The sequence below is a fragment of the Camelina sativa genome, chromosome 8 (genome assembly GCF_000633955.1).
Source record: "Camelina sativa cultivar DH55 chromosome 8, Cs, whole genome shotgun sequence".
NCBI lineage: Eukaryota > Viridiplantae > Streptophyta > Magnoliopsida > Brassicales > Brassicaceae > Camelina > Camelina sativa.
Genome location: NC_025692.1, coordinates 21,236,570 through 21,262,744, shown reverse-complemented (window position 1 = coordinate 21,262,744; position 26,175 = coordinate 21,236,570). Strand labels below are relative to the sequence as shown.

Sequence of the window (26,175 nt, the reverse complement as noted above, 5' to 3'; positions counted from 1 at the left end):
AAAAAAAAAAAAAAAAAAAAAAAAAAAAAACCAAAGTTACTATGAGGTGTAACTTACAAAAACAGAGTATTTTTTTTTCTTTGTTAGAACTTAGAAGTTAGAACAGAACCTGCAAGTTGATGCAATAGCAGCGATACCATCAGTGGAGAAACCTTCACATGAAGTCAACACAAGGACTTTGAAATCCTTAAACGAAGCTGCAATCCTTTCTAAGCACTCATCAGTCACCACCATCCTCTTCAACCTTATCTCTTCAAGGGAGGGGCTTTTAGCCGCCATGGCTTCAACCCATGGGCAAGCATAACCACCCCAACCATCAGGAACCAAGTTATAGTCGGCGAAGTGTGGCTTCCCTTTCAAAGTCAGAGATCTCATCTCCGGGAACCGTCGTGCAACAGCAGCAGGACTCACCGCGTAACAGTTTCCGACGAAGACACGTTTCCTAGTTTTACGCTCTGTTTCGAACCATGACTTGCAGACCAAAGAAACAGAGTTACGGTCCTCGTTGGAATCAATGAAGGAGAGGATATGTTTTAAGACCTTAGATGGTAATCGGAGAGCCATGAGAAGAGAGAGAGAAGGGAAGAAAAGGTTTGAGATTTGGTTCACTATGAGTGATCTAAATCGAAAGAATGAAGCTTTTGATATATATAAACCGTGCGCAAGTGGAAGACAAGAGTATGAAAAGACAACGGAATCGAAGGAGACAATGTCCATGTGAGACCATTAATAAAGTTGAGCTTGCACCCATGTGAGCCTACTGTTGTAGCTCACTAATATAAATTAGTTGCCCTTAATCATAATTAGATTACTGATCATCCACATGTAGTCTGTGTGATATAATTCATGGATCTAATCATTTATGGAATACACAGTTCACACATGATGTCAGATTGGTTAACTATTAATTTACTTAGGCCTAGTCTTAAAGTAAAACTCTTTTTTTAACTTAGATGCTCTTAGTATAAAACCATGCTCAGTTTAATGACTTTAATCTATCAGGGTTATCATAGTGCTATTTATTACCAATCAAATTTTAGTATTTTACAATAGAACCACCATCTCTAAAAGTATCAACATTTTTTAGACTTGAAATACAAATTTTTTACAACAATCTAAAAATTTGTAGCATTCAATGATGGGTAGTGCTTACAATATGTAAACTAGACTATACAAAGGCAGTTTTACAATTTGATTCAAGCGATACTGACAACAGCTGTGCAGGAACAATCTTAGTTTGACCTTTGCTCTAACCTCTAACTTAAGCAGTGGATAACATTAGAAAACTCCTCGTCACATTTGAAGAAGTTACTGAAGTTGTACTTTCGAGAAGGATATATGAATAATAGTATTAATATTAACCAATAGAGTAGTAGCAAAGAAGTTTACATCCCGGTTTAATGTGTATGCTTACTTATTGGTGTCGGATTGGTTAGATTCTTTTTAGTGTGAGGTTTTGAAAAGCAATACTATAATTGAAAGAATATTTGGGTTAATGAAAAGTTGAAGTTTGAGCCAAGCCAAAAAAGATATTCAGAACTAAATTAGCCATCTTCTTTTTTTGTCTTATTTACACGTGTCACATACTGAACACATCCAACAAGAGAAAGATGTGTCTGAAGCTCCCACGCACGCTCGCATGGCGAATGCTCTAGACCTTTGAATTCGTTTAGCCAATCTCACCAAAACATGAATACGCCGTCGTTTTAGTTGATCGTATTCTCTAGTTCAAATCAATCAGCAGCAATGCTGATGAAAAGTCTTCACTTGTTGTCTTCCTCATCAATCCTCCACCGCTTTGCTTCTCGCAGCATCGCGTCTTTGTCTTCTTTACCCAGAAGAAGAAATCGCGTCCGTACTCATAACCCTTCGTTTTATTGCCCTTTCCCGTCGGTTCTCTCGAGACCCATTTCCTCAGGCAAGGTCTTAGCCATGGCAGATGAGACTTCGTCGTCGACCTCGTCAACGTCTCAAAAACATACCAACCGTTTAGCCACCGAACACAGTCCTTATCTTCTTCAACACGCACATAATCCGGTAATTAGTTCATCTCTGTCTCTTCTACAAATCAAAGTTTTCATCTTTTTTTTCTTTTCTCATAAGGATCCTATAGATAAAGGAAACACCTTTGGTTTCAATTTAGGGAACTTTGTTGCAATTAGTTAAGTCATAACTGGTTTAGATTGTAGATAATTGGTTCTTAGCTCAAAAGCATGGAACTTTTTATTCTCTGGATTGATTTCATGGTTTAATGGCATCATGGTTTATGTGAAATTAGGTTGATTGGTATCCATGGGGAGAAGAAGCTTTTGAAGAAGCAAAGAGGAGAGACGTGCCCATCTTCTTATCAAGTTGTTTAATTTATCCTTTATTATTCGTTTTTATTGATGCTGGATTAGATGTCCTTAGTTGCTTTAGTTTTACGAGACTAATTTTGGCTCCCTTTTGTTTTCTAAATCTCTTTTATATGGAATCTTGAAGTTGGATACAGTACTTGTCACTGGTGAGACTTAGATTATTTTTTTGGATTTTGAGTTTGACATCTTCTTTTACTGGTTGAAGGATTAAGAGTATGAATGATGCTGACTGACACAGTTTAAATGATTAAGAGTATAATTCGTACAGTATGAATGACATAGTAAAAACTCTGGATATTAGTATTATTACTGTTCTTCCTCTCGTAGGTGTGATCCTAATGAAGAATTGAAGGCATTTGTAAAAATAAAGTTGAGAAAACTTGTAGTCTAAGAACTAGTGTTCTTGTCTGGGATGTATAGAAGCAGTGCACGTTTATTTTTCTATTTGGGAATGTATGTTTCAGTACCATTTAACTGTTTTTTCAGGTGTCATGTCATGGAAGTTGAGTCATTTGAAGATGAAGAAGTGGCAAAACTCTTGAATGATTCGTTCGTTAGTATTAAGGTTAGTGTTTAAAGCGGAAATTTTTCTTCTGGCTGTGGATTATAAAATGACGTTAGGCACAATTTTTTAGCTGAGTGTTGTTCAAACGCTTTGCCAACTTCTTGTTTAACATGTCTGTGTAACAGGTTGATCGAGAGGAGCGGCCTGATGTCGATAAGGTATACTACTGTCTGCAGCCACAAGTCATATATTAACTAACTAGATTTCTTGAATAAACGCCCTTGAAATTCAAAATATCATTCATCTCTCTGAATTGAATGCTTAGTCTCAGAGATAAATTTTCCATTTGTTCAATGATGCCGTGGGTAGAATAAGTAGCTGTCTTACTTTGTTGGAGAATATCTGCGTGTTGGGTTAACTTTAGTGAGAGATGCAAAACAATTGTAAACGTGTATTGAATTAGTTCTAGCTGTATCAGTTCTATATGGAAAAGGTAAATCTGGAGTTTCATGGAGTTGACTTTGATGCTTTTGTTTGGCACTTTTTAGGTTTATATGTCGTTCGTCCAGGCTCTGTATGGTGGAGGAGGGTGGCCACTGTCTGTCTTCCTATCACCTGATTTAAAGCCATTGATGGGTGGAACCTACTTCCCTCCAAATGACAATTATGGACGACCAGGATTCAAGACTCTCCTTAAGTACAAAACCCTTTCTCTTTTATTTGACAGTAACATTTGAGGCTCATACTGCTGCAATTGGTCATGTTTTCTGTAAAGATTAGAGTATGTATGTAGAAAAATGGGCTCTTGGTGAAGACTACAGTCGATTAATTCGATTAGATGTTTCTTTGGGTTTGGTTCAGGAAGGTGAAAGATGCGTGGGACAGTAAGAGGGATACACTTGTGAAGAGTGGTACCTATGCTATTGAAGAACTGTCAAAAGCTTTATCTGCAAATGCTGGAGCCGACAAATTGTCAGATGAGATTTCTCGGACGGCTGTGAGTATATGCGCAAAACAAGTATGGTTCGACTCTTCTGTACTCTTAAAAAAATATGTCTGATTGACACATCAACATGAAAAGGTCTTCTAACATTGAGTGTTTGTGTTCAAGTTTTCTCGGAGCTATGATTCGGAATTCGGTGGGTTTGGATCTGCACCAAAGTTCCCGAGACCTGTCGAGATCCAGCTGATGCTTTATCATTCCAAAAAGCTGAAGGAATCGGGGAAAACGAGCGAGGCTGATGAAAACCAAAGTATGATTTTATTCAGCTTGCAAGGCATGGCAAATGGAGGGATGCATGATCACATTGGAGGCGGGTTTCATAGATACAGTGTCGATGAATGTTGGCACGGTGAGACTTCAGATCAGTATCCTGTAGTATCAAACAGATGATTGTCTGGTTTTTTTCCTGAAAGCATTTTGCTTCCTATTTGTCTGGTGCAGTTCCGCATTTTGAGAAAATGCTATATGATCAAGGGCAACTAGCCAACATCTACCTTGATGGTTTAATCATTACCAAGGATGTTATGTATTCTTATGTGGCAAGAGACATCCTTGATTATATGAGAAGAGACATGATTGCACCTGAAGGTGGAATATTCTCAGCTGAAGACGCCGATAGCTTTGAATTCGAGGGGGCAAAGGGAAAGAAAGAAGGAGCTTTCTACATATGGACTAGCGATGAGGTTCTTCTCTCTGATATATTCACCAGTGGAATGAGCTTGCCCTTGGTACACTGAGATTTTTATTTATTATTTTGTGTGTTTTGTTTCAAGATTGATGAAGTCCTTGGGGAGAATGCAGATCTTTTTAAGGAGCATTACTATGTTAAGAAATCAGGTAACTGCGATCTTTCCAGTAGAAGTGACCCGCACAATGAATTCGCTGGGAGGAACGTGCTGATCGAAAGAAATGAGCTGTCTGCCATGGCATCAAAGTTTAGCATCTCCACTGAGAAGTATCAGGAGATTTTGGGTGAATGCCGAAGAAAGCTTTTCGATGTCAGACTGAAGCGACCTAAGCCGCATCTAGATGATAAGGTAAAAATCTTCTTGGAAATCTTTTATTTTCTTCTTCTACTGTTTCTTCAGTTTTGTTTACATGTTTAAGATTTCTTTTATTAGATAATCGTCTCTTGGAACGGGCTTGTTATCTCGTCTTTCGCACGAGCCTCCAAGATTCTCAAGGCGGAGCCTGAAAGCACCAAATACTATTTCCCTGTGGTGAATAGTCAGGTAATGAATCATGCACCGCTCCATTTGTTATCTTCTCTAATACGGTTCATTTCCTTATTCGGATTCTCATTTGCAGCCAGAGGATTACTTAGAAGTTGCAGAGAAAGCAGCTCTGTTTATCAGAGAGAATCTCTATGATGAGCAGTCTCGCAGATTACAACACAGTTACAGACAGGGACCATCCAAAGCTCCTGCCTTCTTAGACGATTATGCTTTCTTGATCTCTGGTTTGCTCGATCTTTATGAGAATGGAGGTGCGGTCACATGGCTTAAATGGGCTATTGAACTTCAAGAAACCCAGGCAAGTGAGATCCTTACTAAGCTCGATTTGTTAAAGTTTTTGATTTTGGCCATAAAGGTGAAATGCATTTTTAGGATGAGTTATATCTCGACCGAGAAGGAGGAGCATACTTCAATACTCAAGGTCAAGACCCATCCGTTCTTCTCCGTGTAAAAGAAGATCATGATGGTGCAGAACCTTCAGGGAACTCTGTTTCTGCTATCAACCTTGTGAGATTAGCTTCCATAGTCGCCGGAGATAAAGCCGAATCCTACCTAAACACCGCACAGCGTCTCCTGGTAAACAAAACAAACAACTAACTAGATTTGATATTCCTATTGAGGCTCTTTAATCGAAGGTTACCGAGTCTCTTTGTTGTTTTTTTCTTTCTGCAGGCAGTCTTTGAGTTGAGGTTAAGAGAACTGGCGGTGGCAGTGCCGTTAATGTGCTGCGCTGCAGATATGATCTCTGTTCCATCGAGGAAACAAGTTGTTTTGGTTGGTTCCAAGTCTTCTGCAGAGCTAAACAACATGCTTTCTGCAGCTCATTCAGTCTACGATCCTAATAAAACGGTAAGGGCGTAAAATAATCCATACTTCCAGATTTAAGATTTGTGATATTTGGCTGTTTCCACTGGGCAGGTGATTCACATAGATCCTTCGAGTTCTGAGGAAATGGAGTTTTGGGAAGAGCATAACAGCAATGTAGCTGAGATGGCTAAGAACAGAAACTCAGAGAAAGTGGTGGCTCTTGTTTGTCAACACTTCACTTGTAGTCCTCCTGTCTTTGACTCTTCTGCTCTTACTCGCTTACTATCCAAGTAAAAACCAGAGGTTCCATTTTTAATGGTCGCTTGTGCTGGACGGAACAAGTTCAACGTTGTTTCATGAATAAAAAGAGATGATTAAACCGGATTTGGTATGAAATTTGTCTTTGGTTAAAACTAAACCGGAAATAACCGGTTTTGGTCAACATTAGAGTTTGATTGATGATTCCTTATCATCATCTTGTATCTTCAGCAAAGGTGAAAACTTTGATTCGATCGATCGCTACAAATGGCGTCTCACTCATCTACTCTTTTCGCTTCTCCTTCTTCCTTCAATCTCTTATCCTCACATCGTCTCAATCCTTCTCCGAAGTACTTCAACCTCCGCTTTCCTCGTCCGGTAAAGAGACTACATTTCGATTTACGATGTTCTGTCTCAATCGAGAAAGAAGTTCCCGAAACCGAAAGGCCTTTCACTTTCCTCAGAGACTCTGATGGTGGTGGTACTCAATCTTCTTCTTCTTCTTCTTCTTCTTCGGTTAGGGCTCGTTTCGAGACAATGATAAGAACTGCTCAAGATAAAGTCTGTGAAGCCATTGAAGTAGTTGAAGGAGGTCCTAAATTCAAGGAAGATGTTTGGTCTCGTCCCGGTGGAGGCGGAGGAATCAGCCGTGTTTTGCAAGATGGAAATGTATGGGAGAAAGCTGGAGTTAATGTCTCTGTGGTTTATGGTGTTATGCCTCCTGAAGCTTATAGAGCTGCTAAGGCGCCGCCACGTCTGAGCAAAAACCAGGTCCAGTTCCGTTCTTTGCCGCTGGAATCAGCTCGGTATGTTCTCTCTCTATCTCTCATTTGTCTACATTGCTGTTGAATTGGTCTTTGAATTCTTCGATTGAAGCTTGATCGCACATTCGTGTCATTCCAGGTTTTGCATCCTAAAAACCCTTTTGCTCCTACTCTGCATTTCAATTACCGCTATTTCGAGACTGATGCTCCAAAGGGTAAAAAGCTTAGATTCTCCTTGAGAATTGTGTAAAGTTTCAGTTTTTTTTTTGGTTGGATGAAGCATTTGATTGCTGAAATTTTCACTTGTAGATGTTCCTAGAGCTCCAAGGCAATGGTGGTTCGGTGGTGGGACTGATTTCACACCTGCTTACATCTTCGACGAGGACGTCAAGCACTTTCATTCGGTCTTTGAACCTGATCTATCGTTTTTAAAGTTTGAAGCTTTGTGATTATGATGGAGTTGCTGATTGAAATATCTTTCTTTGTGTAGGTTCAAAAGCAAGCCTGCGACAAATTTGATCCGTCCTTCTACCCTCGGTTCAAGAAATGGTGTGATGACTACTTTTACATTAAGGTCTGCAGTTATTCCAATTGTCTTCTGAGATCTTAGTAGTGAAACTAAAGACCTTAGCTTTAGAGTTATGTATCAATCAATGTATGTGTAGGGATAGATTTAGAGCCTCACGGTTTGGTAAGGTTGATATTGTGATATCTTGTCATTTGCTAAAAACTTAATGGTCTTGCCTGCAGCACCGGGATGAGAGGAGAGTGCTAGGAGGGATATTTTTTGATGATTTGAATGACTATGATTAGGAGATGCTTCTGTCATTTGCCACTGGTACTGACCAAGATAAATCTTGTTTTCTGAGACTTCTTAGTTGGCTTGCTTGAATTCAGAGGTAATTTTTGCAGAATGTGCAAGCTCAATGATACCAGCATATGTACCCATAATAGAGAAACGTAAAGACACACCATTCAACGATCAGCATAAGGCGTGGCAACAACTGAGAAGGGGTCTATATGTTGAATTCAACTTGGTAAATTAGATGCTACTAACTTTGTTTTTTCTTTCTGTTTGATATCTCTTGAAACCACTTATTATGGTTTGTTACTGATGGTGAAAAACAAAGGTTTATGATCGCGGAACAACATTTGGTCTGAAAACAGGAGGGCGAATACAGAGTATTCTTGTCTCTCTTCCGCTATCCGCAAGATGGGAATATGACCATGTAAAGTTCCCTATCATGTTATCCACATCAAGAAACTTTCTAAATCATGATTTATTGTTGTTGAGTGGTAAGAGTATAAAACTGAGTACTGATATTGTGGTTCTCTCTTGGTTGCGGATGCAGAAACCACAAGAAGGAACTGAGGAATGGAAGCTATTGGATGCTTGTATCAATCCAAAAGAGTGGCTTAAGTTGATTAATTGTGCTAATTCCCGCATTAGCTCTTTTCATTTATTTTTTGTCATTAAAGCCTTGAAAGAGTAAGAGTCTAATGAAGCGTGAGTGGGAAAGAAAATGTGTGATACAAACGAAGGTCATGATGGGTAATGATGGAGTGAGTATATAGTACCAATCGTGATGATGACGATAAAAAGTAGTATTCCTATGTTCAAGATGATGTTTAGAATTTTTTAAACATTTTAAGAAAACAATGATTACTGAGTTTAAATATATTTTTTTATTTAACTAAAATATATTATTTAGATTTAAACCAATAACAATTCAAAATTTTAAATATTTTCAATGATTACTTTTTGAAGTTTACAAAATATCAATCTTTGTGAAACAAAAGAATATTTCAAAATATCAATATTTGTGGGAGAGAGAGAGTAGTAGTAAATTTTAACCAAAATTTTTTACTGACACAGTTAAAAAGCATGAGTCTGAAATAAGAGCCGTTGGCTCGAAGAGTCAAGCCTCTCGATGCACGCACACACGCATGCGCGTGATTATAAGTGAAGCCACTTGCTCTGCTCGGTAAATGTTAACGAGGAGGAACAAGAACAACACTCCTACTCTCTTATTATTAGTGATAACATTGAATCTGATGATTTGATTTTATTTAGTAAAAAAACGTTTCAAGTTTCAACCAATGGGGTCTTGTGTTAGGTTAAACATTTTAGGATTTAGTATACGTCACTGTCTCCCATTTGTCCCAATCCAAGAAACGCCCGTGATTTTCAAACCTCCCAAAAAAACCTGGTCGTTTTCTATGTCTCTAGTGGCGACAAAGAAACAACTTAGTCCCCGGATACACACACATACAAATACATGGTGTACTACTGCATACACTAAACTACAGTGACTACACTACACAACTTACAAGATATTTTTAAAATTTTTTTAACCAAACCAAACCCCAAAGATATTTTTATTGTATTACACAATTGACGTCACATCTGCCATATCTAATCCATGTCTGCAACACAAAAACAAAAAATTGAATTCCCCCAAAAAGTGAGGAGAGAGAGAGAAAGATAAAGACTGTGTACCAATCAATATTTTTTTTATTTTTTTATGAGAGAGAGCAGTAAAGATTTTTTAAATTGTGAGCCTCTCTGACACCAAAAGAGCCAAATGTATAGCTGGATCCAATCCAATGCAATGAAAACATCTTAGCTGTAAAATGGTCCATCTCTCTTCTTCTCTTTTCTTCTACATTATTACACCCAAAGAATCAAATTATATTCACTTATGTCTCTCTCTCTCTAGAAAAAGCAATAAAGTCTCTATTTTTGTGCTCGAAGAGAGGTTTTTTTAGACAGAGAAGCATAAATTCTTGTCCTCTGTGTAGTACAAAAGTGGAGCCCCACTGAGTTAGTGATGCCTTCACAGTAACGGCTACATTTCCCAACTCTTTATCTCTCTTGTTTTGAGTGATATTTTTTTTCATCTTTACGAAGATGGGTTTTTTGTCCACTTATTACTGTCCTGAATCACACGTCGAATCCAACGTGGCCTCTCTCTCCACTGTATGCCAGCTCACTCACTCACACTCACTCAACTCACTCACCTCCCCCCCCCCGCCTTTATAAAGCCTAACCTCTCTCTCTTGTCTCCTTCATTGCGTCTTGTGTGTGTGTGAGAGACTGTAGACTGAAGTTTTTAATTAAGAGAGAGAGAGAACAGGATAAAAATTTTAAAATGGTGGGTATGGATTGGTTCAAGTGTGTGATGATAATGATGATGGTGTGGGTTCTCATTTGTGGTGAAGCTGTTTCAGCAGCTAAGTTCGAGGAGCTTTACCGCTCAAGCTGGGCTATGGATCATTGTGTCAACGAAGGCGAAGTCACTAAGCTCAAGCTTGACAATTTCTCTGGTACAAACCTATCTCTGTTTTGTTTCCTCTGTTTTCTTATGGGTTCATCAAGATTAAAGATTTATGATGTTTGATTGATTTTTTCAGGAGCTGGGTTTGAATCTAGAAACAAATACTTGTTTGGTAAAGTCTCTATCCAGATTAAGCTCGTCGAGGGTGACTCAGCAGGAACCGTCACTGCTTTCTACGTACGGAACAAAATCCTTCTATTGCTCTGTTTTTATTGAACCTAGATGATTGTTTTATTATGTCTCAAATCTTGAACTGTTTTTACAATGTTTTCAGATGTCTTCCGATGGTCCTAACCACAACGAATTCGATTTCGAGTTCTTGGGAAACTCCACTGGTGAGCCTTATCTAGTCCAGACCAACGTCTATGTGAATGGAGTTGGAAACAGAGAACAAAGACTCGGTCTTTGGTTCGATCCCACCACCGAGTTTCACACTTACTCAATCCTCTGGAGTAAACGCAGTGTTGTGTAAGTTCTTTTAAACAAAGTCTATACCTTTCGAAATCAATAATGAGATTATGCATCCGTACTAATGACCCCTTTTGTTTATTGCTAAAACAGATTCATGGTAGATGAAACTCCAATTCGAGTCCACAAGAATCTTGAAGATAAAGGTATCCCATTTGCTAAAGATCAAGCCATGGGAGTTTACAGCTCGATTTGGAACGCAGATGATTGGGCTACTCAAGGAGGACTTGTCAAAACTGATTGGAGTCACGCTCCGTTCGTTGCTTCTTACAAGGAATTCCAAATCGATGCTTGTGAGATTCCGATGACTTCTGATCTAAGCAAGTGTAATGGAGGAGACCAGAAGTTTTGGTGGGATGAGCCAACTGTGTCTGAGCTAAGCCTTCATCAGAATCATCAGCTTATTTGGGTTCGAGCTAATCATATGATTTATGATTATTGTTTTGATGCTACGAGGTTTCCTGTTACTCCTCTTGAGTGCCAACACCATCGTCATTTGTAGTTTAATTAAGAAACAAATTTGGATCAAGAGAACAATGTGGTGATTCTGTTTTTATGTATAAATAATCAATTCTCTATTGATTTCGATGAATCTTTTTATTCGGTTTCTTTAACAGAACATGCGAGATATGAGGAAACTAACTCAGCGCACTTATCGTTAATTATTACGACTTTAAGGGTTTGGTTTGTTTTGAATGTTTCAAACCCTAATTACGAACCATATGAAACAAAACAAAAAAAGGCATAAGCTTTGATTAAGGAACACTCTTTTTAACAATGGAGACAAGATCGGTGAAACGGAGGAAGAAGAAGAGAGAAGAAGATGTACAAGAGATAATCAAAGTAGATAGAATCAGTGACCTTCCTGATTCTCTTCTTCATCAGATTCTGCTTCTGCTTCCTCTTATATCCGCAGCGAAGGCAAGCTCACTTTCCAAAAGATGGAGATCTCTCTTCCTCTCATTGCCAGATCTTGATTTCACCTCCATTAGCGACCTTCACAAACCAAAATCTTTCTCTTCCAACTCCATTTACAAAGTGCTATCTCTTCGTAACCACCGTGATTCCAACAATCTCAGATCACTTCGTTTTCGCGCTACCGTCACATTCACAAGTCTCAATCCCTTGGTTCGTTTAGCTGTTACTCATCAGGTTCAAGATCTTGACATTGAAGTCACTACAAAAGACTACTTTAACTTCCCTCGTTGGATTGTGACCTCTCAAGATTTAAGAGCTTTGAGGCTTAAATCAGCTTACCCTGGTTTTAGATTACCTACATCATCACCAATCCTTGGAGGGTTTCAAAAACTCACTTCACTCTCTTTATCTCTTCTGATTCTAGACAACCAACCTCGTCTCTCAGATTTGTTCACTGATCCAAGCTTTCCTCTTCTAGAGAAACTAACCCTTGAAAGTTGCTTTGGACTCAAGGAACTTAAGGTTAGTTGCCGTCTTCTCCAAGAGTTTTCTTTAAAGAACTCTTTACAGCTTGAGGGCTTAGAGGTTTCTGGTAATAAGCTTCAGAGACTAAAGGTTGTGAATTGCTTCCTAACATACTCAGAAAAGAGCTTTGTGAAGATCAACACACCGAATCTCAAAACTTTCCTTTGGAATTTAAACGCTGTCACTACTAGCGTTCATTTCTTGGACAAGTTAGTTTGTCTGAGAAAAGCTTTCGTTAAAAGTGTTTTGGCTTCATCAACATCTCAATTCACAGACACAGAGCTTATTCACTCTCTTGTCAGGTCTCTGTAATTCCTACAAACTACAACTTGGAAACCAATCCGTAGAGGTAAATATATACTTACACCTTTTTCTTCTGCAGTTTGATCTTTGCTTCACAGTTTTGCTACTGTTGTGACAGATTTTGTCAAGCAAGAAGGGGCTATTAAAGAATCATCTTCTACCGTTTCACAACATGAGATCCTTGGAACTGCAAACGCGTTTCAACAGACACAATGTTCAAACACTGTCATGTCTGTTCAAGAGCTGTCCACTGCTAAACATACTTATCCTCAAAATCATTAATGATCAAACAAGTGAAAGAAGGGTAAGTATTGAAAGAGAGAAAGCTTTCTCTAGTCTTTCTCGGTTTTAAACAGAATTGTCTCTGATTTATTGCGGATGTTTTCAGCAATGGAATAAGGACTTGTGGGATAGGTCTAACTCAGAGATTCAGTACTGGGAGTCTCAAACCTATGAATTGGAATCTTTGAACCACTTGGAATTTGTGGAGATTCACGGATTCTTAGAGTGTGAGAATGAAATGAGCCTCGCAATGTTTCTGCTGAGACATGGAAAGGCTTTGATCAAGATGACGCTTCGATCTAGTTTCCTCTGTAGAGACTCTCTCCGGAGACAAATGATAAGGTCACAGCTAACGGGATTCTCCATGGCTTCTTCTAAAGCCAAAATCTCATTCCAATGACAGTTTCTGCATAATCTATGTTTCAGGACTCAGGTCATTAGCTATTACAGTTTTGTTCTTTTGAAATCTTATGCTTATTGACAATAAATACAAAAAAAAAGTAGCTATTATTATCTTCCATCTTCAAGAGTTATAGTCAACTCATTTTCAGAGCAAGTTTCTGGCTTGGTAGATGAAGAAGCTTTGCTTGATGAAGGGCAACGTCTAAGGACAAAAGCCGGTGGTCTTGGATTTGGAAGAGTAGCAGCTTCGCTGCTTCCGAGCATGAAAACAACATTTGACATTGAAGGACGCTCACTAGGATCTTCTTGTACACAAAGCAGTCCTACGTTCAAGCACTTCAAGAATTCCTCGGTTTCGCACGTTTCTTGTAAAGCATGATCCAATAACTCAATCCCTCTTTCCGCTTTCCAGAGATCCCACGCCTGCACATTTGTATATGTGTTTCTCGGTCAACGTTTTTAAACAAGTAATGTGCATAAACAAGTCATAAGCCTCAGATTCCTCACATGGCCTAGAAGGCTTAAAGATTTCTCAGGTTCATAAAACCCGGTGTTACGCTTCCCGCTGATAGTTTCAATCACAACCACGCCGAAACTAAATACATCTGATTTGAATGAGAAAAGACCTTCTAGAGCATACTCTGGAGACATGTATCCACTGCGATACAAATACACCAAAATGTTTTAAATGAATGCCAAAGAATGGACTGTTAAGGCAAAACTGAAGTGTTAATAACTTACTAGGTTCCAACAACTCGATTAGTATTGGCTGAAGTTTCACTGCCTCCAAATATTCTAGCCAACCCAAAGTCAGAAATCTTGGGATTCATCTCCTCATCTAACAGAATATTGCTTGTTTTCAGATCCCTGTGGATGATTCTCAGTCTAGAGTCTTGATGTAGATAAAGAAGTCCCCGGGCGATTCCTAAAATGATATTATACCGCATCTTCCAATCTAATCTCTGGCACAGCTTCCGGTCTGAGCAAGAAACAGATATTTTTTATTAAGAACTGAACTGAAGAATTAGTTATTAAAGAAGAGACGATGCTATCTGCTTACCAAAAATGAAGAAGTCTAAACTTTTGTGTGGCATGTATTCATACAGTAACAGTTTTTCATCTCCAGCAACACAGTAACCAAGAAGTCGAACAAGATTCCGGTGTTGGAGCTTGGCAATCAAAACTACTTCATTCTTGAATTCCTCCAGTCCTTGACCGGAGCAGCGAGATAGCCTCTTCACAGCAATCTCTTGATCTCCAGGAAAAATGCCCTGAGTCACACAAGCCACAAATATATTAAGTTTCTATTACTAAAGAGACTAAAATCAAAATCAGATCAAAAGATGAAAAACACATTTCAACCTTATAAACTGGTCCAAACCCTCCTTGGCCTAGCTTGTTTGCATTTGAGAAGTTGGATGTCGCAAATAGTATAGTCTCGAGCTCAAAAGAAGGAACATCTATGCCTTGACTATCATCTTGTTTAAACCTTCCCGATTCAATCAAATCTTTGATATGTCTCTCACTATCGCATAAATGAACTCCTCTTGGTATGCTTCCTAGTTCCGTGTTTACTTTTCTTCTTTGTAGGTATACATAAGAAGCAGTGCTTGATAGAACAACCAGAATGGCTGCACTTGTAAAAGTCACCACAACGATCAAAACCACCGGTGTTTTAGCTTCCCCGTCTCTTCCACGAGCTCGTTCTACATGAGAGCCTTCATTAAAAAAACTGATACATCTTTTCACTACGATTTTGAAATGAGTTTTGTCGTCATAACTTTACCTTGAGTGCAGTTTAGATTGAATCCATCCCACTTAAAATCATGATTGCAGAAGCACCTCTTCTTCCCGTCTCCAGATTTACTGCAAGAGGAATTAGGCCAGTCTTTACAGTCTACAGATAAAGAACAAGTTGGCTCAAGCGGAGGATCCCAACGAATCTCCACTTCAGTTCCACCAGTAACCATGTCTGCATTGCACTTCCCCGTGAGATGAAAAGGCGAAGATAGCTTTAACTCTGATTTTCTCCCCATATGATTTTCAGTTGTGCAGTTTACTACTGCATCTTTACTTTTGATTAAGAATCTGTGAGTATCTGGTTTGATACTTGTAACATTGTATGAGCTGTTAGATCCTTTGAAAATGACTTGACCAGTCGACATATTGCAGTTGAAACTAAGGTAGCTACTGTCGCCACATCCAGGAGCCGTGCTCAAAGGATAAGGAATAATATTTGTGCCACAGGTCACACAATCTCTACTGGTCGACTCTGCAGAATATAACAACAATTTAACCATCAACAGTTATATATCCTAATGCATTTGAAAAGCAGTTTCATATGTTTTGAAATCAATAGAGATTGTTTACCTATATCGGGAACTGCAACGCGAATGAATACATTGCGGCTACCTAAATAGCCTTCCTTGAGATTGTTGAGATCTTCCAACCAAATCCAGCACTTGGTATTGCTTTGAAGTGTATCAACTTCCTCATATGAGTAAGCTTGGCATTGGCAATTGTTCAAACACTCTGCTCTGCACTCTTTTTCATTATGTGCATCGAATTGTGAATCAGGACTTCCTACTTCAACCACACTCAGATTCAAGAACATGTCCCCCACCATAACACCGTCTTTACCACATATCCTTGACTCTCTTGAACATCCACCAGAAAAATCTCCCTTGACCCATTTCTCCAAGAAATTAGGCCTAAAACCTGGCAAACACTTGCACATTTCCTCGTTCTTGCTGTTACAGCTACCAAAATTTCCACAAGCATTGTAGACACTACATTCATCTCTAGGCTCAGCCCAAATCTGTGCCCAGAACTTTCCTCCGTCTAAGCTGAAGTACTGAGCTTGACCAGAGGAGCTCATGGTAAACCTTGTATTGGTATACAAAGATGTAAAGAGAGGAGGCACAGAGGCATTGTGCACAGTCACAGTCTCTGTGAAATTGGAAAGAAAGTAAGAAATTGCATAAGGCATCTCGTCGGCTCCTATGAATTTACCTGATATTCCGGATTTCCAGTATCTCATTGATCTTTTCCAAATGATGAACTGCTTGTCTTCTTCTTGATCCATCTCAAAGGTGAAATTTCCAGGTGATGGATCGTTGAAGCTCCTCCACGATGATAAAGTCATGTTTTCATCCATGCTCATCCCTGGGAGAAACGTATCAGTAGGATTCTGAAAACTTTGCCAAACGACAATTGCTTCATCTCCATCTCTCATCAACACTAGATTACCATTATCCATCAGCTTTACCGTTCTCTGGGCAGAGACTGGGGAAGGTTGAACATTGGTGTCCCAATACACTCTTCCCTTTGAATCAGTGACTTTAAGATTGCCATCTATAGAGATGGCGAAAATGCTGGAACGGTCAAGAACCGGAGATTCACGATTTGCAACCCAGACAACAGTCAGTGGATGTAAATCGTAAAACCATATCCCTAAGTACCTTCTTTCATCAGAGCTTCCATTAGGAGTGAAGAACCCAAGCTCGAATCTCTGACCAGCTGAAACAAGAGTGTCTCCGTGGCTGTCATTGATCAATGTTGAACCTTTGAACAATGTTTTCGAGTCTTGAACTGCAACAAAGCAATCTAATCGACAAATATGCAGCAAAAACATATAGAAGAAGACAGAAAAAATCATTCTCTGACCAGTACTGACCATGTCTTATTCATCTGGTATCTCCATTATGTCTTCTTAAGAACCCAAAACGTGTCCAAAGATAAAGGTTTGCCTCAACGTCAACGGAAGGCCCACCTGAAAAGTAAATATGTGGAGCGCAGCTAATCATGCGTTTTAAGATGTTTCCAAGAAAAAACAGAACAAGTCTCACTTGAGCATCTGAAAGAAAAGTAGCAGATACTACTTTAAGCTCACTTAGCCACTGTATGTAGATACACATGTGATCAATTCACGCACTGTGTCAACTTTTTCGGCGATGGGTCTATAAATAGTTAAAAAGGATCATCCAACTTTTTTTTGTATTGTCTTACAGTAAGGAGTAAGGACTAAGGACAAAGAGGGTACCTAAAGGTGAATTATTGGAAAAAGGGGACAATGGTGCTGAAGAAGTCAATCTTTTGTCCTTATTGGTGCTTTTGAAAGAGTGGAGATTGACCCTGCCAACTTTCTTCAGGAACTTTTTGTGAAATTCGAGGAGTTTTGACAAACACAGGACTCTTGTCTTTGATAAAAAAATGTATTGATTCAAAACGCGTAAAACATAGCTTCAGCTCTGATTAAACAAAGAGAGTTGTAACCATGTCACTATGAGACATTACTGTTCAAAGTAGATTCACAAACATCAATCGGGTTTCACACTGAAACAACTTTGTCTTGTGCCTTGTTTGTTTATTCCTCTAGATGGTTCATAGAGGTTATAATAGTGTAAAGTTCCTAGATGAAATCCCTTCGTTCACAGATATTGTGTATAACCTTCTTCTTTATGAGAGTTGGATCGGTTCACCACATAGATTCTCTAACTCTTCTTCCAGGAGTTTATGCAACTTTGCTTCAGTTCGCCGGTAAATCCACGCATTAGCATCACGGTCCCAGTCGAATCTAGAAGGGCCACTGCACCAAAACAATACAAAAACAAGGAAGAATGAAGATGAACATCAATGTGAATCTAAGTTGTGGAAGCACAAAGCCAAGAGCAACTATACAAAGTCATACACAGTTTCATTTCTCCACAGATTACAAACACAATAACCAGAAGATACAGCAGAACATGATGATCCAGATTGCGAAATTCGATTTATACATCTAAAGTTAGCAACTTTCAAGATGAAAGCATGAATCTTTACCTCACAGGTGAAGACATCCAGATTTGTCGATTAGGAGTTTGCTTATTCAGCACATATGTGCCTAAAGATCCAAGCTTAAGGGTGAGAACTTCATTCTGTTGGAAAGCATCAAAACAACTGACTTTAATAAGCACACATGGATTTCTAAACTAGGAACAAGATCTTAAATGCTTAAAAGAGTTTATCTTTACCCCATAATCAATGTCAAAACCATCAATCTGAACATCATCACCATAATCCTAGAACATGAATCATGTAAGTATCAACATAGTATAAGCTACTCCAATCTCAAGTAACACAAAGGAACCCTAGAGATAATTAAATTAAAAAAAAAAAGGCTCCAGCTTTATTTTAAATACCTCAATTTTCGCAAGAAGGTCATTTATAGTGAAGTTAGCTAATTTGTGAAACTCATCCTCCTGCAAAACCGAACTGTTTTCTTCTTCCCGTTTGTTTCAAAAATTTTCATGAAATTAACGAAATCAGATAACAACAAATGAGGTTTAAAAGTACCTGTAATCGACAGAAGCAGGACCTTGAGAAGAGAAACTTCTTGTAGTTAAAGAATCATGGCGGATTCGAGATCCTATTCGACAGAAGGAATCCAACGGCTTTAAGGAATCCTGAACCAAATTGCTTGAATACCTTACGCCATTGCTACGGAGAAGGGTTGGAGAAAGCTTGAGAAACCTCGGCAATTTCCGTAGAAACCTTGAAGCTGTAGCCATGGCCGCTTCTGTCCCAAAACAAAAAAAATCGACGCCTGTCTTCTTCTCTTATTCTTCCTTGTCCAATTTAGGCCCATTATGAGGCCCAAACTAACGTCTCTACTCTACTCTACCCGTTTCAAGTCGTTCCGGTTTACTAGAATTTAGTCCGGTTTACTGAAACCGGTCCGGTTTTTAAAGAGACTTGTCTGCAAAGATGAGTTTTCGATTCTTCTTCTTCTCCTCGAATGAGAAAATCAGAATTTTGATTGAAGAAAGAAAAATAAAAATCTGGTTTTTTTTTTTAGGTTTTTTTGTTCAATCTCTGGGAATTTTTCAATTTGACTAATGAACTCAGGTAAATTTCGTTTCTTCATCTTCTTTCAATCGTTTGCTTCTTGTTTCCTGCGAGTTTACGTGAGAGGATTGTTTTTAAATGATCCCCGAGTTCGTTAAATTACAATGCAGCTCCCATGGCATTAGATTTGTTACCTGAATTGCAAAACTACTTACAACATTTCTAGAAACACAAAGCATTATTCAGTTGTGTTCATGCGTTACATATCTTGGTTGTTTCATAAGAGAAAATAAGGTGTCCATGTTTCACCATTGATTATCTTATGTTTTTAAATGTGCTCTTTCTTGATAGATTCAGGCGAGGCACCCGCTGATGGCGATAAAGCTTCTACAGAAAACAGCAAAAAACGGAAGCTTAAGACTCCTATCCAAGTTATGACGCTGGAGAATTTCTACAATGGTAATTTATGGCTTTGTTATTTGCATATGTTACTTTATATGCCAAGGTTTTATATATGCTTTACATGTGTTTGATTTGGCTTTTTCTACAGAGCATAAGTATCCGACCGAAGAAATGAAGGGTAAGTTGGCAGAGGAAATAGGATTAACTGAGAAGCAAGTTTCAGGTTGGTTCTGCCATAGAAGGTTAAAAGACAAACGTTCTGTAAAAGAAGATGGGACCACCATCGGGAGCCAAGATAGGTCAAGCGTTGTTATTCAGGATCGTGGAAGTGGGCTTCGACAGGATTCATGTGGTAGCACTAAGCAAACGGATTATTGGAACCCGAAGCCTAGGGAAGTTGAAAGTCAAAGGCTTTATGAAGGATCTTACATGGGAAATGCTGATGGTGAAGATAGTACATCTTCTGAACGTAGCTCATCATTACATAAGAATCTTCTCTCTAGCAAAGATGGAATCCGCGATGTGGAAAGTTCTAGAGATGTTACGCGTAATGACGTTATCCAGCATCCCCAGGTCATGAGAAGCTATGGATATAATAAGCCTTCGGGATACTTGAAAGTGAAGAGAGAGAGTGAGAATGTTTCTATCACAGCTGTAAAGAGACAATTAGGAAGACAATACCAAACAGATGGTCCACCTCTGGGGATTCAATTTGATCCACTTCCTCCTGGTGCATTTGAGCCTCAAACTAATGCTATTGTTCAGGGTGAGTCATGGTATAATGTTTCAACTTTACCTTAGATCTTCTGGTTAATGATGTTATGAGTATTAAATGCTTCAGAAAAAGCTAAAATAATCTTCTTCGTGTGTCAGATTGTGAATGCCTTTACCCATGTCCAGTCGGATTTGATTGCTTTTTATATCAACTGTTTTGTCAGAGCCAATCTATGTTGGGAATCAAAGACGGCCTCACCCTCCACATTTACTTGGAACGAGGAAGAGCTTTAATCCTGGTCCTGTAAGTGAACTTGTAGAAGCTTTCTTCCTCTATATTACACACCCATAGAGATAATAAACTAGAATAATAATCTACCGTCACATTCTACTAGGTATTAATATTGTATTCTAATACTGTTTTGTATCTCTTTATAGAGCTATGAATTAGCTCGTAAACTGAAGATGCATTCGCCATATCCAGATTCGGAGGAGGAGGATGATGACAACATAATGATTGGAATGGAGCCTGGTCTAAGAGACAGAAAGAGTCTTGGGGAACCAAGACTGAAATCCCCTTCTCCCAGTTTCTATAATACTGTCCCTAACCACAAACCCTTTCAAGAGACAATCAAAGGTTCACCACGAGAACTCCCGGTAACTAACAACAAGAAGGGTCGAATAAGCTCCAAGAGTTGGGCTGAAGGTTCGAGAAACAATATGATTGCCAACTTCCATAATCTTCCTGGAAGCAATATTGAAACCAATCAAACTCATAATTACGATAAAAAGATATTCAACGGTGGACACAAGACCGGATATCTCACTAAATCTTCAAAGCTGTTGCCTCCGAGTAGAAGCCGATCCCCTGACTCTATAGATAGAGGTCCATCTTCTGTGATGGTAAAGATTTGTCTAAAAGTTCCATGTCTATAGGCTCTCCTTTCATGCTCTTTTTATGGAAATATGAGTTGTGTGTTTGTGTGATATCTCTTTCTAAAGGTGGGAAAGTTTCACGGAGAAAGGAATCAAACGAAAACGCATAGAGAGAAATTGCATTCGACTGATGAACCGCTAGTGAGTTTGATGGTTAAACTATCTTGAAAGATTTATATGTTGATGTAGTATCAACGAAGTTTGAAGGCTTCTTCTACCAAGTTCTTGTTCTGACTTTTTTTAACACTTGTTAATAGGTTACAAAACAAGTGGAAGATGACTATCTTCAGCAAGATTATGCACAAAAATCATCATACAGCGAGATTCTAGAAAGAGAAGGCCAGATAAATCGGTTAGTAACCAACTAACCATTATAAATGCATTTTTGTTGTCCCAAAGAGAGATCAGATTGGCTTATTATATGATAGCATACCATATATTTTGTAGGTCTGACGTGGAATTGCCCTCTAGTTTAAGTGGGGACGATGATGAGACAGACGAATCTAGTAGCTCTTCTATGGATTGAGAGTCAAGGTACAAAAGGGAAGATTAGGAGATTCCGGTTTGTATAGATATATGATGAAACCGGATTAGGATGTGAAAAGAAAAAGTTACATGGTGTAATTGGTAAAAAAAGTTGAGCTCCCTTCATTTTGGTAACTAATATACGTATATGGTCCCCAAAGAGAGAACACAGCGACAGCGTGACCAAGTACGAATGAGCAGTATCATCTAATGGCCATTACCGGTTTGACAGGATTGATTGAGTTTGTGAATTAAAAAATAAACAAAAGCAAGGCCCATTTGTTTATAAAAAGCTCAAATTAGGCCCAAGATATTTTGATAAGCCGGTTTAAAAGGGCTGTTCAGAATTAAAAAAATAAAAAATAAAAAAAACGAGTGACTAGGAGTTTTCGTCACATGAGAAAAAATCAGAGCCGTTGACTAGTTTGTGGGTGTTACATTTTTTGATTCGGCCAAAAAAGGTTTCTTTTTAGGGTTAGCGTAGCTTTGCCTCAAAGTTTGAAGATAATAACTTTCTTTTGTTTTGGTTTATCTGCAAAACTGATTTTGAATCTTTTCGCGTAATCAATCCTCTCTCAATCCTTTTCCTCTCTGGTGAGAATCTCTTTCTTCTTCATCTTTTTCGTCTCTGTCTCTGTCTCTGTCTCTGTCTCTGTCTCTGTCTCTATCTTTCCCGATTCCACTGTTCTCCGATTCTGTGTGTGTGTTCCTGCGAGTTTTCGTGACGACGGTTTCGTATCTGATGCTATTTTTATCACTCGTTCGTCGTTTCGTTATTGCGGGTTTCTATTTGTTCTGTGAACTTGTTGACCGTAATTTCGTACAACTGTTGCTGATTTGATTTTTGTCGGTATGTCTTAAAAAGATGATCTTTATTTGATATATATATATATATATATATATATGTTTTTTTGTTCCAACATCGTATTTTGTAATCTGAATTGCAAGATCTTAGCTTGGTGTTAAAAGATTTGATCTTTTTTTTTCTCTCTTGTTGAATTGTTTCATCAGGTTGTGACTTTAACTAATTGGGGGAATTTAAAGGAGTGGGCTTTCTTAAGCTCGAAAACAATTGTTCTTCACTCTGGCCGCTTCTGCAAAGTCGTGTGCTTCTCGCACCTCTGCGCAGGTGTGGGGTGGCCTTGAAGTGGTGACTTCACTCTCTCTTCCAAGGATTTCTCTAGCATCAATCATTTGGAGACTCCGTCGTGTTTCTGAGGGTCTTACCCTTGATTACGGCTAACGTTACTACGCCGCCCACATGAACCTCTAGAGCTTACAGCAACTTTCTCTTATTTGTGCAAAAAAAAAAAAAAAAAACATAACTTGATCTTTATTGTTTCTAGTTGTGGTTGTAAATTAAAGAACGGTTTTTTTTTTTTTTGTGGTTTGGTTTCGGTTTTTTTTTGTTTGTGTTGGTTTCTACGGGTGATGTAGTTCGATGTTATTAAGCTTGACACAATGGTCAGGTTTTCATGCTTCAACGCTCACATCAACCGCCATAAACCTAAGGTAAGTTGTAGCATCGTTGCCTCTTTGTCTTTAGAATGGTTGTTTTACATTCTCAGCACAAGGTTGCTTTGTCTGATAAGAGAACGCTCTATGCTCTGGTGATGCAGAAATCTGTTGAAGGGTTTTCAGAACGACTGATCAGAGAAGATGGGTCTAAATCGAAAGGATTGAGCTCAATCTTATTTGGGAGAAACATTGCTTCTGCTAGTGAAAACAGCAAGCCAGCTACTGGCTCTGCCGCTGTTGAGCGTGTTTGGAAATCTGAGGAGATTAAGCCTAGTGGCATTCTTGAGCATGAGATTGGGGCGCAGCAGGTACGGCATCTCAAGAAGAGTCAATCCCATGGGAATGAACTATACTTGGATGGGAGGGATGCCACAGAGAATGAAACAGATGACGGAACTAATCGGATTACTTCTCCAAATTCTCTTGAACAACAGTCTCATGAGGCAGGCAGCAGCAAGCGTGTAGAAGGAAGTCCTAATTTGTATGAGAAAGCTCCTCCAGCTTCAGTTTCTGCTTACCAGGGTTCTAATCAAGCACTCAATGGATCTATGTTCTCGGTTGGAGATCTTCATCATACTGATAAAGACAGCCGCCAGCTTGATGATACCTCCTTATATGGTGAGCAGATGGACAACTCAAACAGCCAAACACCTCATGGTTCACCTTTGATGGTGAGGTCGAACTCAATGCCTAATATTGCTGACTCTGCATCAGAGAAATCTTCAGCTTTCAAATATTCCTCTCATCACTCTAGATCCTCTGATGACCTTCGAGCTCTTGACATGCGCCAAACAGATAAATCTGTCCATGAGACTGATGAAGAGGTTAAGCAAGAGCAAGATCAAGATCAAGATCGGGACTATGATATGCATAAATCTGGAGATGACAACAACAAGGAAAATCTCAGGGAAGATGGATATGATGATGCATATGATTATTCTTCTTTGGCTAAAGATTGGATAGTACCACCTACGGATGAGCTAAACTTAACGAAGTTCCTTGAAGGAGAAACATCAAACCAGCAAGCAGAATATCCAGTAAAGGATTCTAAGTTCAAGCGTATTGAGGATTGGGTCAATGACCTGCAGCATGTAAACTTGTCTGAGGAAGCTGATGAGATATCAGGGTATGACGATGAGTTGCCAAGAGAAGCTGTCGTGTTGAATGAGCCGGCAACAACATCTGCTAAAGTAGATGCCATCAAGTTAACTCCTGGAATGGAAGCTGCGAAAAAGTATATATCCTCTCTAAGTGCTTCTGCAACCACAGCTCAGCTGGTTAGTCATGGTTTGGTTGTGATACCATTCCTCAGTGCATTTGTTGGTCTGAGAGTTCTTAATCTCTCAGGAAATGCAATAGGTAGCTATATTTTCCCTTCTTGCTAATCTTTTTCACACACTGATTGTTTTTGTTTCTTCTATTTTACTGGTCTTAATACGTTTTCCAGTTAGGATAACCGCTGGTGCTCTTCCTCGAGGACTACATGCATTGAATTTGTCGAAGAACAGCATCTCGGTGATTGAGGGCCTTCGTGAACTCACTCGGCTTCGAGTATTAGATTTGAGTTACAACCGTATACTGAGACTTGGTCATGGTATGGCCTGGACCTTTGCTCATCTACATTCTCTAGTTATCTGCTTTTATATATGAAAACCATGTTTGATGTATTTTGCTTTTCTTTTCTCTTGTTGACTTAGGTCTTGCTTCTTGTTCCTCTCTGAAGGAACTATACCTAGCTGGGAACAAAATCAGTGAAATTGAGGGTCTTCATCGCCTCTTGAAGTTGACGGTCTTGGATTTACGCTTCAATAAGTTTTCAACCACCAAATGTCTTGGTCAGCTGGCTGCAAATTACAGTTCTCTTCAGGCTATAAGCTTGGAAGGTAACCCTGCACAGAAGAATGTTGGTGATGAACAGCTGAGAAAGTACCTTTTGGGGCTCCTGCCAAATTTGGTATACTACAACAGACAAGGCACTAAAGATGCTCGGCTCGGGACAAGCTCTCATCAGTTGGACCGAGGTCTCAGGTCAGAGCTTAAAAACAGTAGCCGGAAGAGTAGCCATGGTGCATCCAGTTCTCACAAACCTGGATCCTCCACAGCTCGTAAATCACCAGCTTTGCCAAAAAGGTCAAAGGAGAGAAGCAGCCGTCTTCCACCTGTGGGACACAAAGTATCTCCAGCTGCTTACGAGAGTTATTATCACGTTGCTACTGGTGATAGATTGTCTAGTCTGAGGTCTGATCTGTCTATGCGAAGAAGTCGAAGTGAAGGAACTCTCGGGCCTATCTGATCACTTGGACCCTATTTGGATCTCTTCTCTTCCGTTGGCTGCGATTTCCTTTGCTGAGGTAAACGATGAAGATGCTCTATATACATATATAATATCTTCTTCCCTTTTGTTTCACCATCTTCAGCTTTGTGTTTTGTTGTTGTTGTACATCGGAAGCTTTTGATTCTTTCTTTTAGCTTCTAAATAATGTCTGAAATTGGAAACCATGTTATACATTCTTTTCAGCAACTGTCTAAGATATATTGCAAACAGACTTTTGTGAATCTCGTCTCTTTGAGAAAAATCTTGAATGGTCTAGCAGAAAGTCCAACCCGGTTTTCTATTCGGTGTTCGGTACAATTTTGGGTTTGGGTAAACCGGATGTCATCTCTAATGTTGGAATTTGTTTTTTACTAATGGGCCTGACTTGTTCTTATATATCACAATCTTGGCCCACTATGATAAATGGGCCTAGTATGGGTTAGTTATGGGAGGGATTGATTACACAGTAGGAAAGAGCAAAAGCAATTGTATGATTTGAAAGACTGTAAAAAAAGTGGTCCAGAGGGGGGTATCATACTGCCTGCCTGCGTGCCTGCAACAGAGATACTGGCAACTGGATCCATATAACTCGGATAACGAAGTCTCATAAGACAAAATCTTATTCCTGTGTAGTAAATTGAATCCATTTTTCACTCGTGACCACCATTATTCATTACTGTGTATAGATTGACATAACATAAACCATAGGTTATATATATACTACACAAGAACAATATTTATTGATTATTCCTCTCCCCTTCCCCCCCCCCCCCCC

General features: G+C 39.1%; 7 protein-coding genes and 2 pseudogenes across 10 annotated transcripts; 6 read left to right on the top strand and 3 right to left on the bottom strand.

Moving 5' to 3' along the window:
* The window catches only part of LOC104707770, a 2,334-nt pseudogene extending 1,603 nt beyond the window's left edge, over positions 1 to 731 (bottom strand).
* On the top strand, positions 1,627 to 6,303 carry LOC104707766 (spermatogenesis-associated protein 20-like). 2 transcript variants are annotated; one of them, XM_010424188.2, is made up of 15 exons: positions 1,627 to 2,037; positions 2,279 to 2,351; positions 2,482 to 2,503; positions 2,844 to 2,922; positions 3,048 to 3,080; positions 3,411 to 3,559; positions 3,724 to 3,880; positions 3,974 to 4,214; positions 4,307 to 4,548; positions 4,639 to 4,902; positions 4,987 to 5,097; positions 5,174 to 5,398; positions 5,473 to 5,676; positions 5,773 to 5,949; positions 6,019 to 6,303. In XM_010424188.2, the coding sequence occupies exons 1-15, from the start codon at positions 1,747 to 1,749 to the stop codon at positions 6,199 to 6,201; spliced, it is 2,451 nt and encodes an 816-aa protein (XP_010422490.1). In that variant the 5' UTR covers positions 1,627 to 1,746; the 3' UTR covers positions 6,202 to 6,303. The 2 variants fall into 2 exon arrangements, with proteins under 2 accessions (XP_010422490.1, XP_010422491.1); XM_010424189.2 differs by lacking the exon at positions 2,482 to 2,503 and having other exon boundaries at positions 2,018 to 2,037.
* LOC104707767 lies at positions 6,415 to 8,608 on the top strand (annotated as a pseudogene).
* Positions 10,002 to 11,317, top strand: LOC104707765 (xyloglucan endotransglucosylase/hydrolase protein 9-like). Its single transcript, XM_010424187.2, has 4 exons — positions 10,002 to 10,256; positions 10,344 to 10,444; positions 10,542 to 10,735; positions 10,829 to 11,317. Exons 1-4 carry the CDS (start codon positions 10,082 to 10,084, stop codon positions 11,235 to 11,237), a joined length of 879 nt encoding a protein of 292 aa, XP_010422489.1. The 5' UTR covers positions 10,002 to 10,081; the 3' UTR covers positions 11,238 to 11,317.
* On the top strand, positions 11,415 to 13,183 carry LOC104707762 (putative F-box/FBD/LRR-repeat protein At4g03220). The gene is given in 4 exon segments (XM_019228608.1): positions 11,415 to 12,415; positions 12,417 to 12,527; positions 12,600 to 12,785; positions 12,870 to 13,183. Coding segments are annotated over 4 exon segments (1,494 nt in total). The 5' UTR covers positions 11,415 to 11,512; the 3' UTR covers positions 13,164 to 13,183.
* LOC104707763 (G-type lectin S-receptor-like serine/threonine-protein kinase At4g03230) lies at positions 13,167 to 17,279 on the bottom strand. Of its 2 annotated transcripts, XM_019228607.1 has the most exons (8): positions 16,627 to 16,714; positions 15,536 to 16,519; positions 14,952 to 15,437; positions 14,528 to 14,871; positions 14,226 to 14,436; positions 13,907 to 14,144; positions 13,673 to 13,823; positions 13,167 to 13,588 (listed from the first exon to the last, which is right to left on the bottom strand). In XM_019228607.1, exons 1-8 carry the CDS (start codon positions 16,712 to 16,714, stop codon positions 13,274 to 13,276), a joined length of 2,817 nt encoding a protein of 938 aa, XP_019084152.1. In that variant the 3' UTR covers positions 13,167 to 13,273. The 2 variants fall into 2 exon arrangements, with proteins under 2 accessions (XP_019084152.1, XP_010422485.1); XM_010424183.2 differs by having other exon boundaries at positions 15,536 to 17,279.
* Positions 17,394 to 18,744, bottom strand: LOC104707764 (frataxin, mitochondrial). Its single transcript, XM_010424186.2, has 5 exons — positions 18,500 to 18,744; positions 18,346 to 18,418; positions 18,178 to 18,225; positions 17,987 to 18,081; positions 17,394 to 17,753 (listed from the first exon to the last, which is right to left on the bottom strand). The coding sequence occupies exons 1-5, from the start codon at positions 18,712 to 18,714 to the stop codon at positions 17,624 to 17,626; spliced, it is 561 nt and encodes a 186-aa protein (XP_010422488.1). The 5' UTR covers positions 18,715 to 18,744; the 3' UTR covers positions 17,394 to 17,623.
* LOC104707761 (homeobox-DDT domain protein RLT1-like) lies at positions 18,942 to 21,703 on the top strand. Its single transcript, XM_010424181.1, has 8 exons — positions 18,942 to 19,051; positions 19,343 to 19,450; positions 19,542 to 20,159; positions 20,332 to 20,411; positions 20,546 to 21,010; positions 21,110 to 21,184; positions 21,301 to 21,395; positions 21,491 to 21,703. The coding sequence occupies exons 1-8, from the start codon at positions 19,042 to 19,044 to the stop codon at positions 21,567 to 21,569; spliced, it is 1,530 nt and encodes a 509-aa protein (XP_010422483.1). The 5' UTR covers positions 18,942 to 19,041; the 3' UTR covers positions 21,570 to 21,703.
* LOC104707759 lies at positions 21,997 to 25,642 on the top strand. Of its 2 annotated transcripts, none has more exons than XM_010424180.2 (5): positions 21,997 to 22,162; positions 22,580 to 23,080; positions 23,188 to 24,445; positions 24,534 to 24,680; positions 24,784 to 25,642. In XM_010424180.2, the coding sequence occupies exons 2-5, from the start codon at positions 23,030 to 23,032 to the stop codon at positions 25,377 to 25,379; spliced, it is 2,052 nt and encodes a 683-aa protein (XP_010422482.1). In that variant the 5' UTR covers positions 21,997 to 22,162; positions 22,580 to 23,029; the 3' UTR covers positions 25,380 to 25,642. The 2 variants fall into 2 exon arrangements, with proteins under 2 accessions (XP_010422482.1, XP_010422480.1); XM_010424178.2 differs by having other exon boundaries at positions 21,997 to 22,418.

Excerpts from the sequence above, each read along its gene's own strand:
- LOC104707766 (XM_010424188.2), top strand. The coding sequence starts at position 1,747 with ATGCTGATGAAAAGTCTTCACTTGTTGTCTTCCTCATCAATCCTCCAC. Across the intron at positions 5,098-5,173 it reads TCCCTGTGGTGAATAGTCAG|CCAGAGGATTACTTAGAAGT; the intron begins GTAATGAATCAT and ends TCTCATTTGCAG. Across the intron at positions 5,677-5,772 it reads ACACCGCACAGCGTCTCCTG|GCAGTCTTTGAGTTGAGGTT; the intron begins GTAAACAAAACA and ends TTCTTTCTGCAG.
- LOC104707763 (XM_010424183.2), bottom strand. The coding sequence starts at position 16,844 with ATGGTCAGTACTGGTCAGAGAATGATTTTTTCTGTCTTCTTCTATATG. Across the intron at positions 14,437-14,527 it reads GGTTTGGACCAGTTTATAAG|GGCATTTTTCCTGGAGATCA; the intron begins GTTGAAATGTGT and ends TGTGTGACTCAG. Across the intron at positions 14,145-14,225 it reads TTTAGACTTCTTCATTTTTG|ACCGGAAGCTGTGCCAGAGA; the intron begins GTAAGCAGATAG and ends TTTCTTGCTCAG.
- LOC104707764 (XM_010424186.2), bottom strand. The coding sequence starts at position 18,714 with ATGGCTACAGCTTCAAGGTTTCTACGGAAATTGCCGAGGTTTCTCAAG. Across the intron at positions 18,226-18,345 it reads ACCTTCTTGCGAAAATTGAG|GATTATGGTGATGATGTTCA; the intron begins GTATTTAAAATA and ends TTCATGTTCTAG. Across the intron at positions 18,082-18,177 it reads GTTTTGACATTGATTATGGG|AATGAAGTTCTCACCCTTAA; the intron begins GTAAAGATAAAC and ends GCTTTCCAACAG.
- LOC104707761 (XM_010424181.1), top strand. Across the intron at positions 20,160-20,331 it reads AACTAATGCTATTGTTCAGG|AGCCAATCTATGTTGGGAAT; the intron begins GTGAGTCATGGT and ends CTGTTTTGTCAG. Across the intron at positions 21,396-21,490 it reads AGAGAAGGCCAGATAAATCG|GTCTGACGTGGAATTGCCCT; the intron begins GTTAGTAACCAA and ends TATATTTTGTAG.
- LOC104707765 (XM_010424187.2), top strand. The coding sequence starts at position 10,082 with ATGGTGGGTATGGATTGGTTCAAGTGTGTGATGATAATGATGATGGTG. Across the intron at positions 10,257-10,343 it reads CAAGCTTGACAATTTCTCTG|GAGCTGGGTTTGAATCTAGA; the intron begins GTACAAACCTAT and ends TGATTTTTTCAG. Across the intron at positions 10,736-10,828 it reads TGGAGTAAACGCAGTGTTGT|ATTCATGGTAGATGAAACTC; the intron begins GTAAGTTCTTTT and ends TTGCTAAAACAG.
- LOC104707759 (XM_010424180.2), top strand. The coding sequence starts at position 23,030 with ATGGTCAGGTTTTCATGCTTCAACGCTCACATCAACCGCCATAAACCT. Across the intron at positions 24,446-24,533 it reads TCTCTCAGGAAATGCAATAG|TTAGGATAACCGCTGGTGCT; the intron begins GTAGCTATATTT and ends TACGTTTTCCAG. Across the intron at positions 24,681-24,783 it reads TATACTGAGACTTGGTCATG|GTCTTGCTTCTTGTTCCTCT; the intron begins GTATGGCCTGGA and ends TTGTTGACTTAG.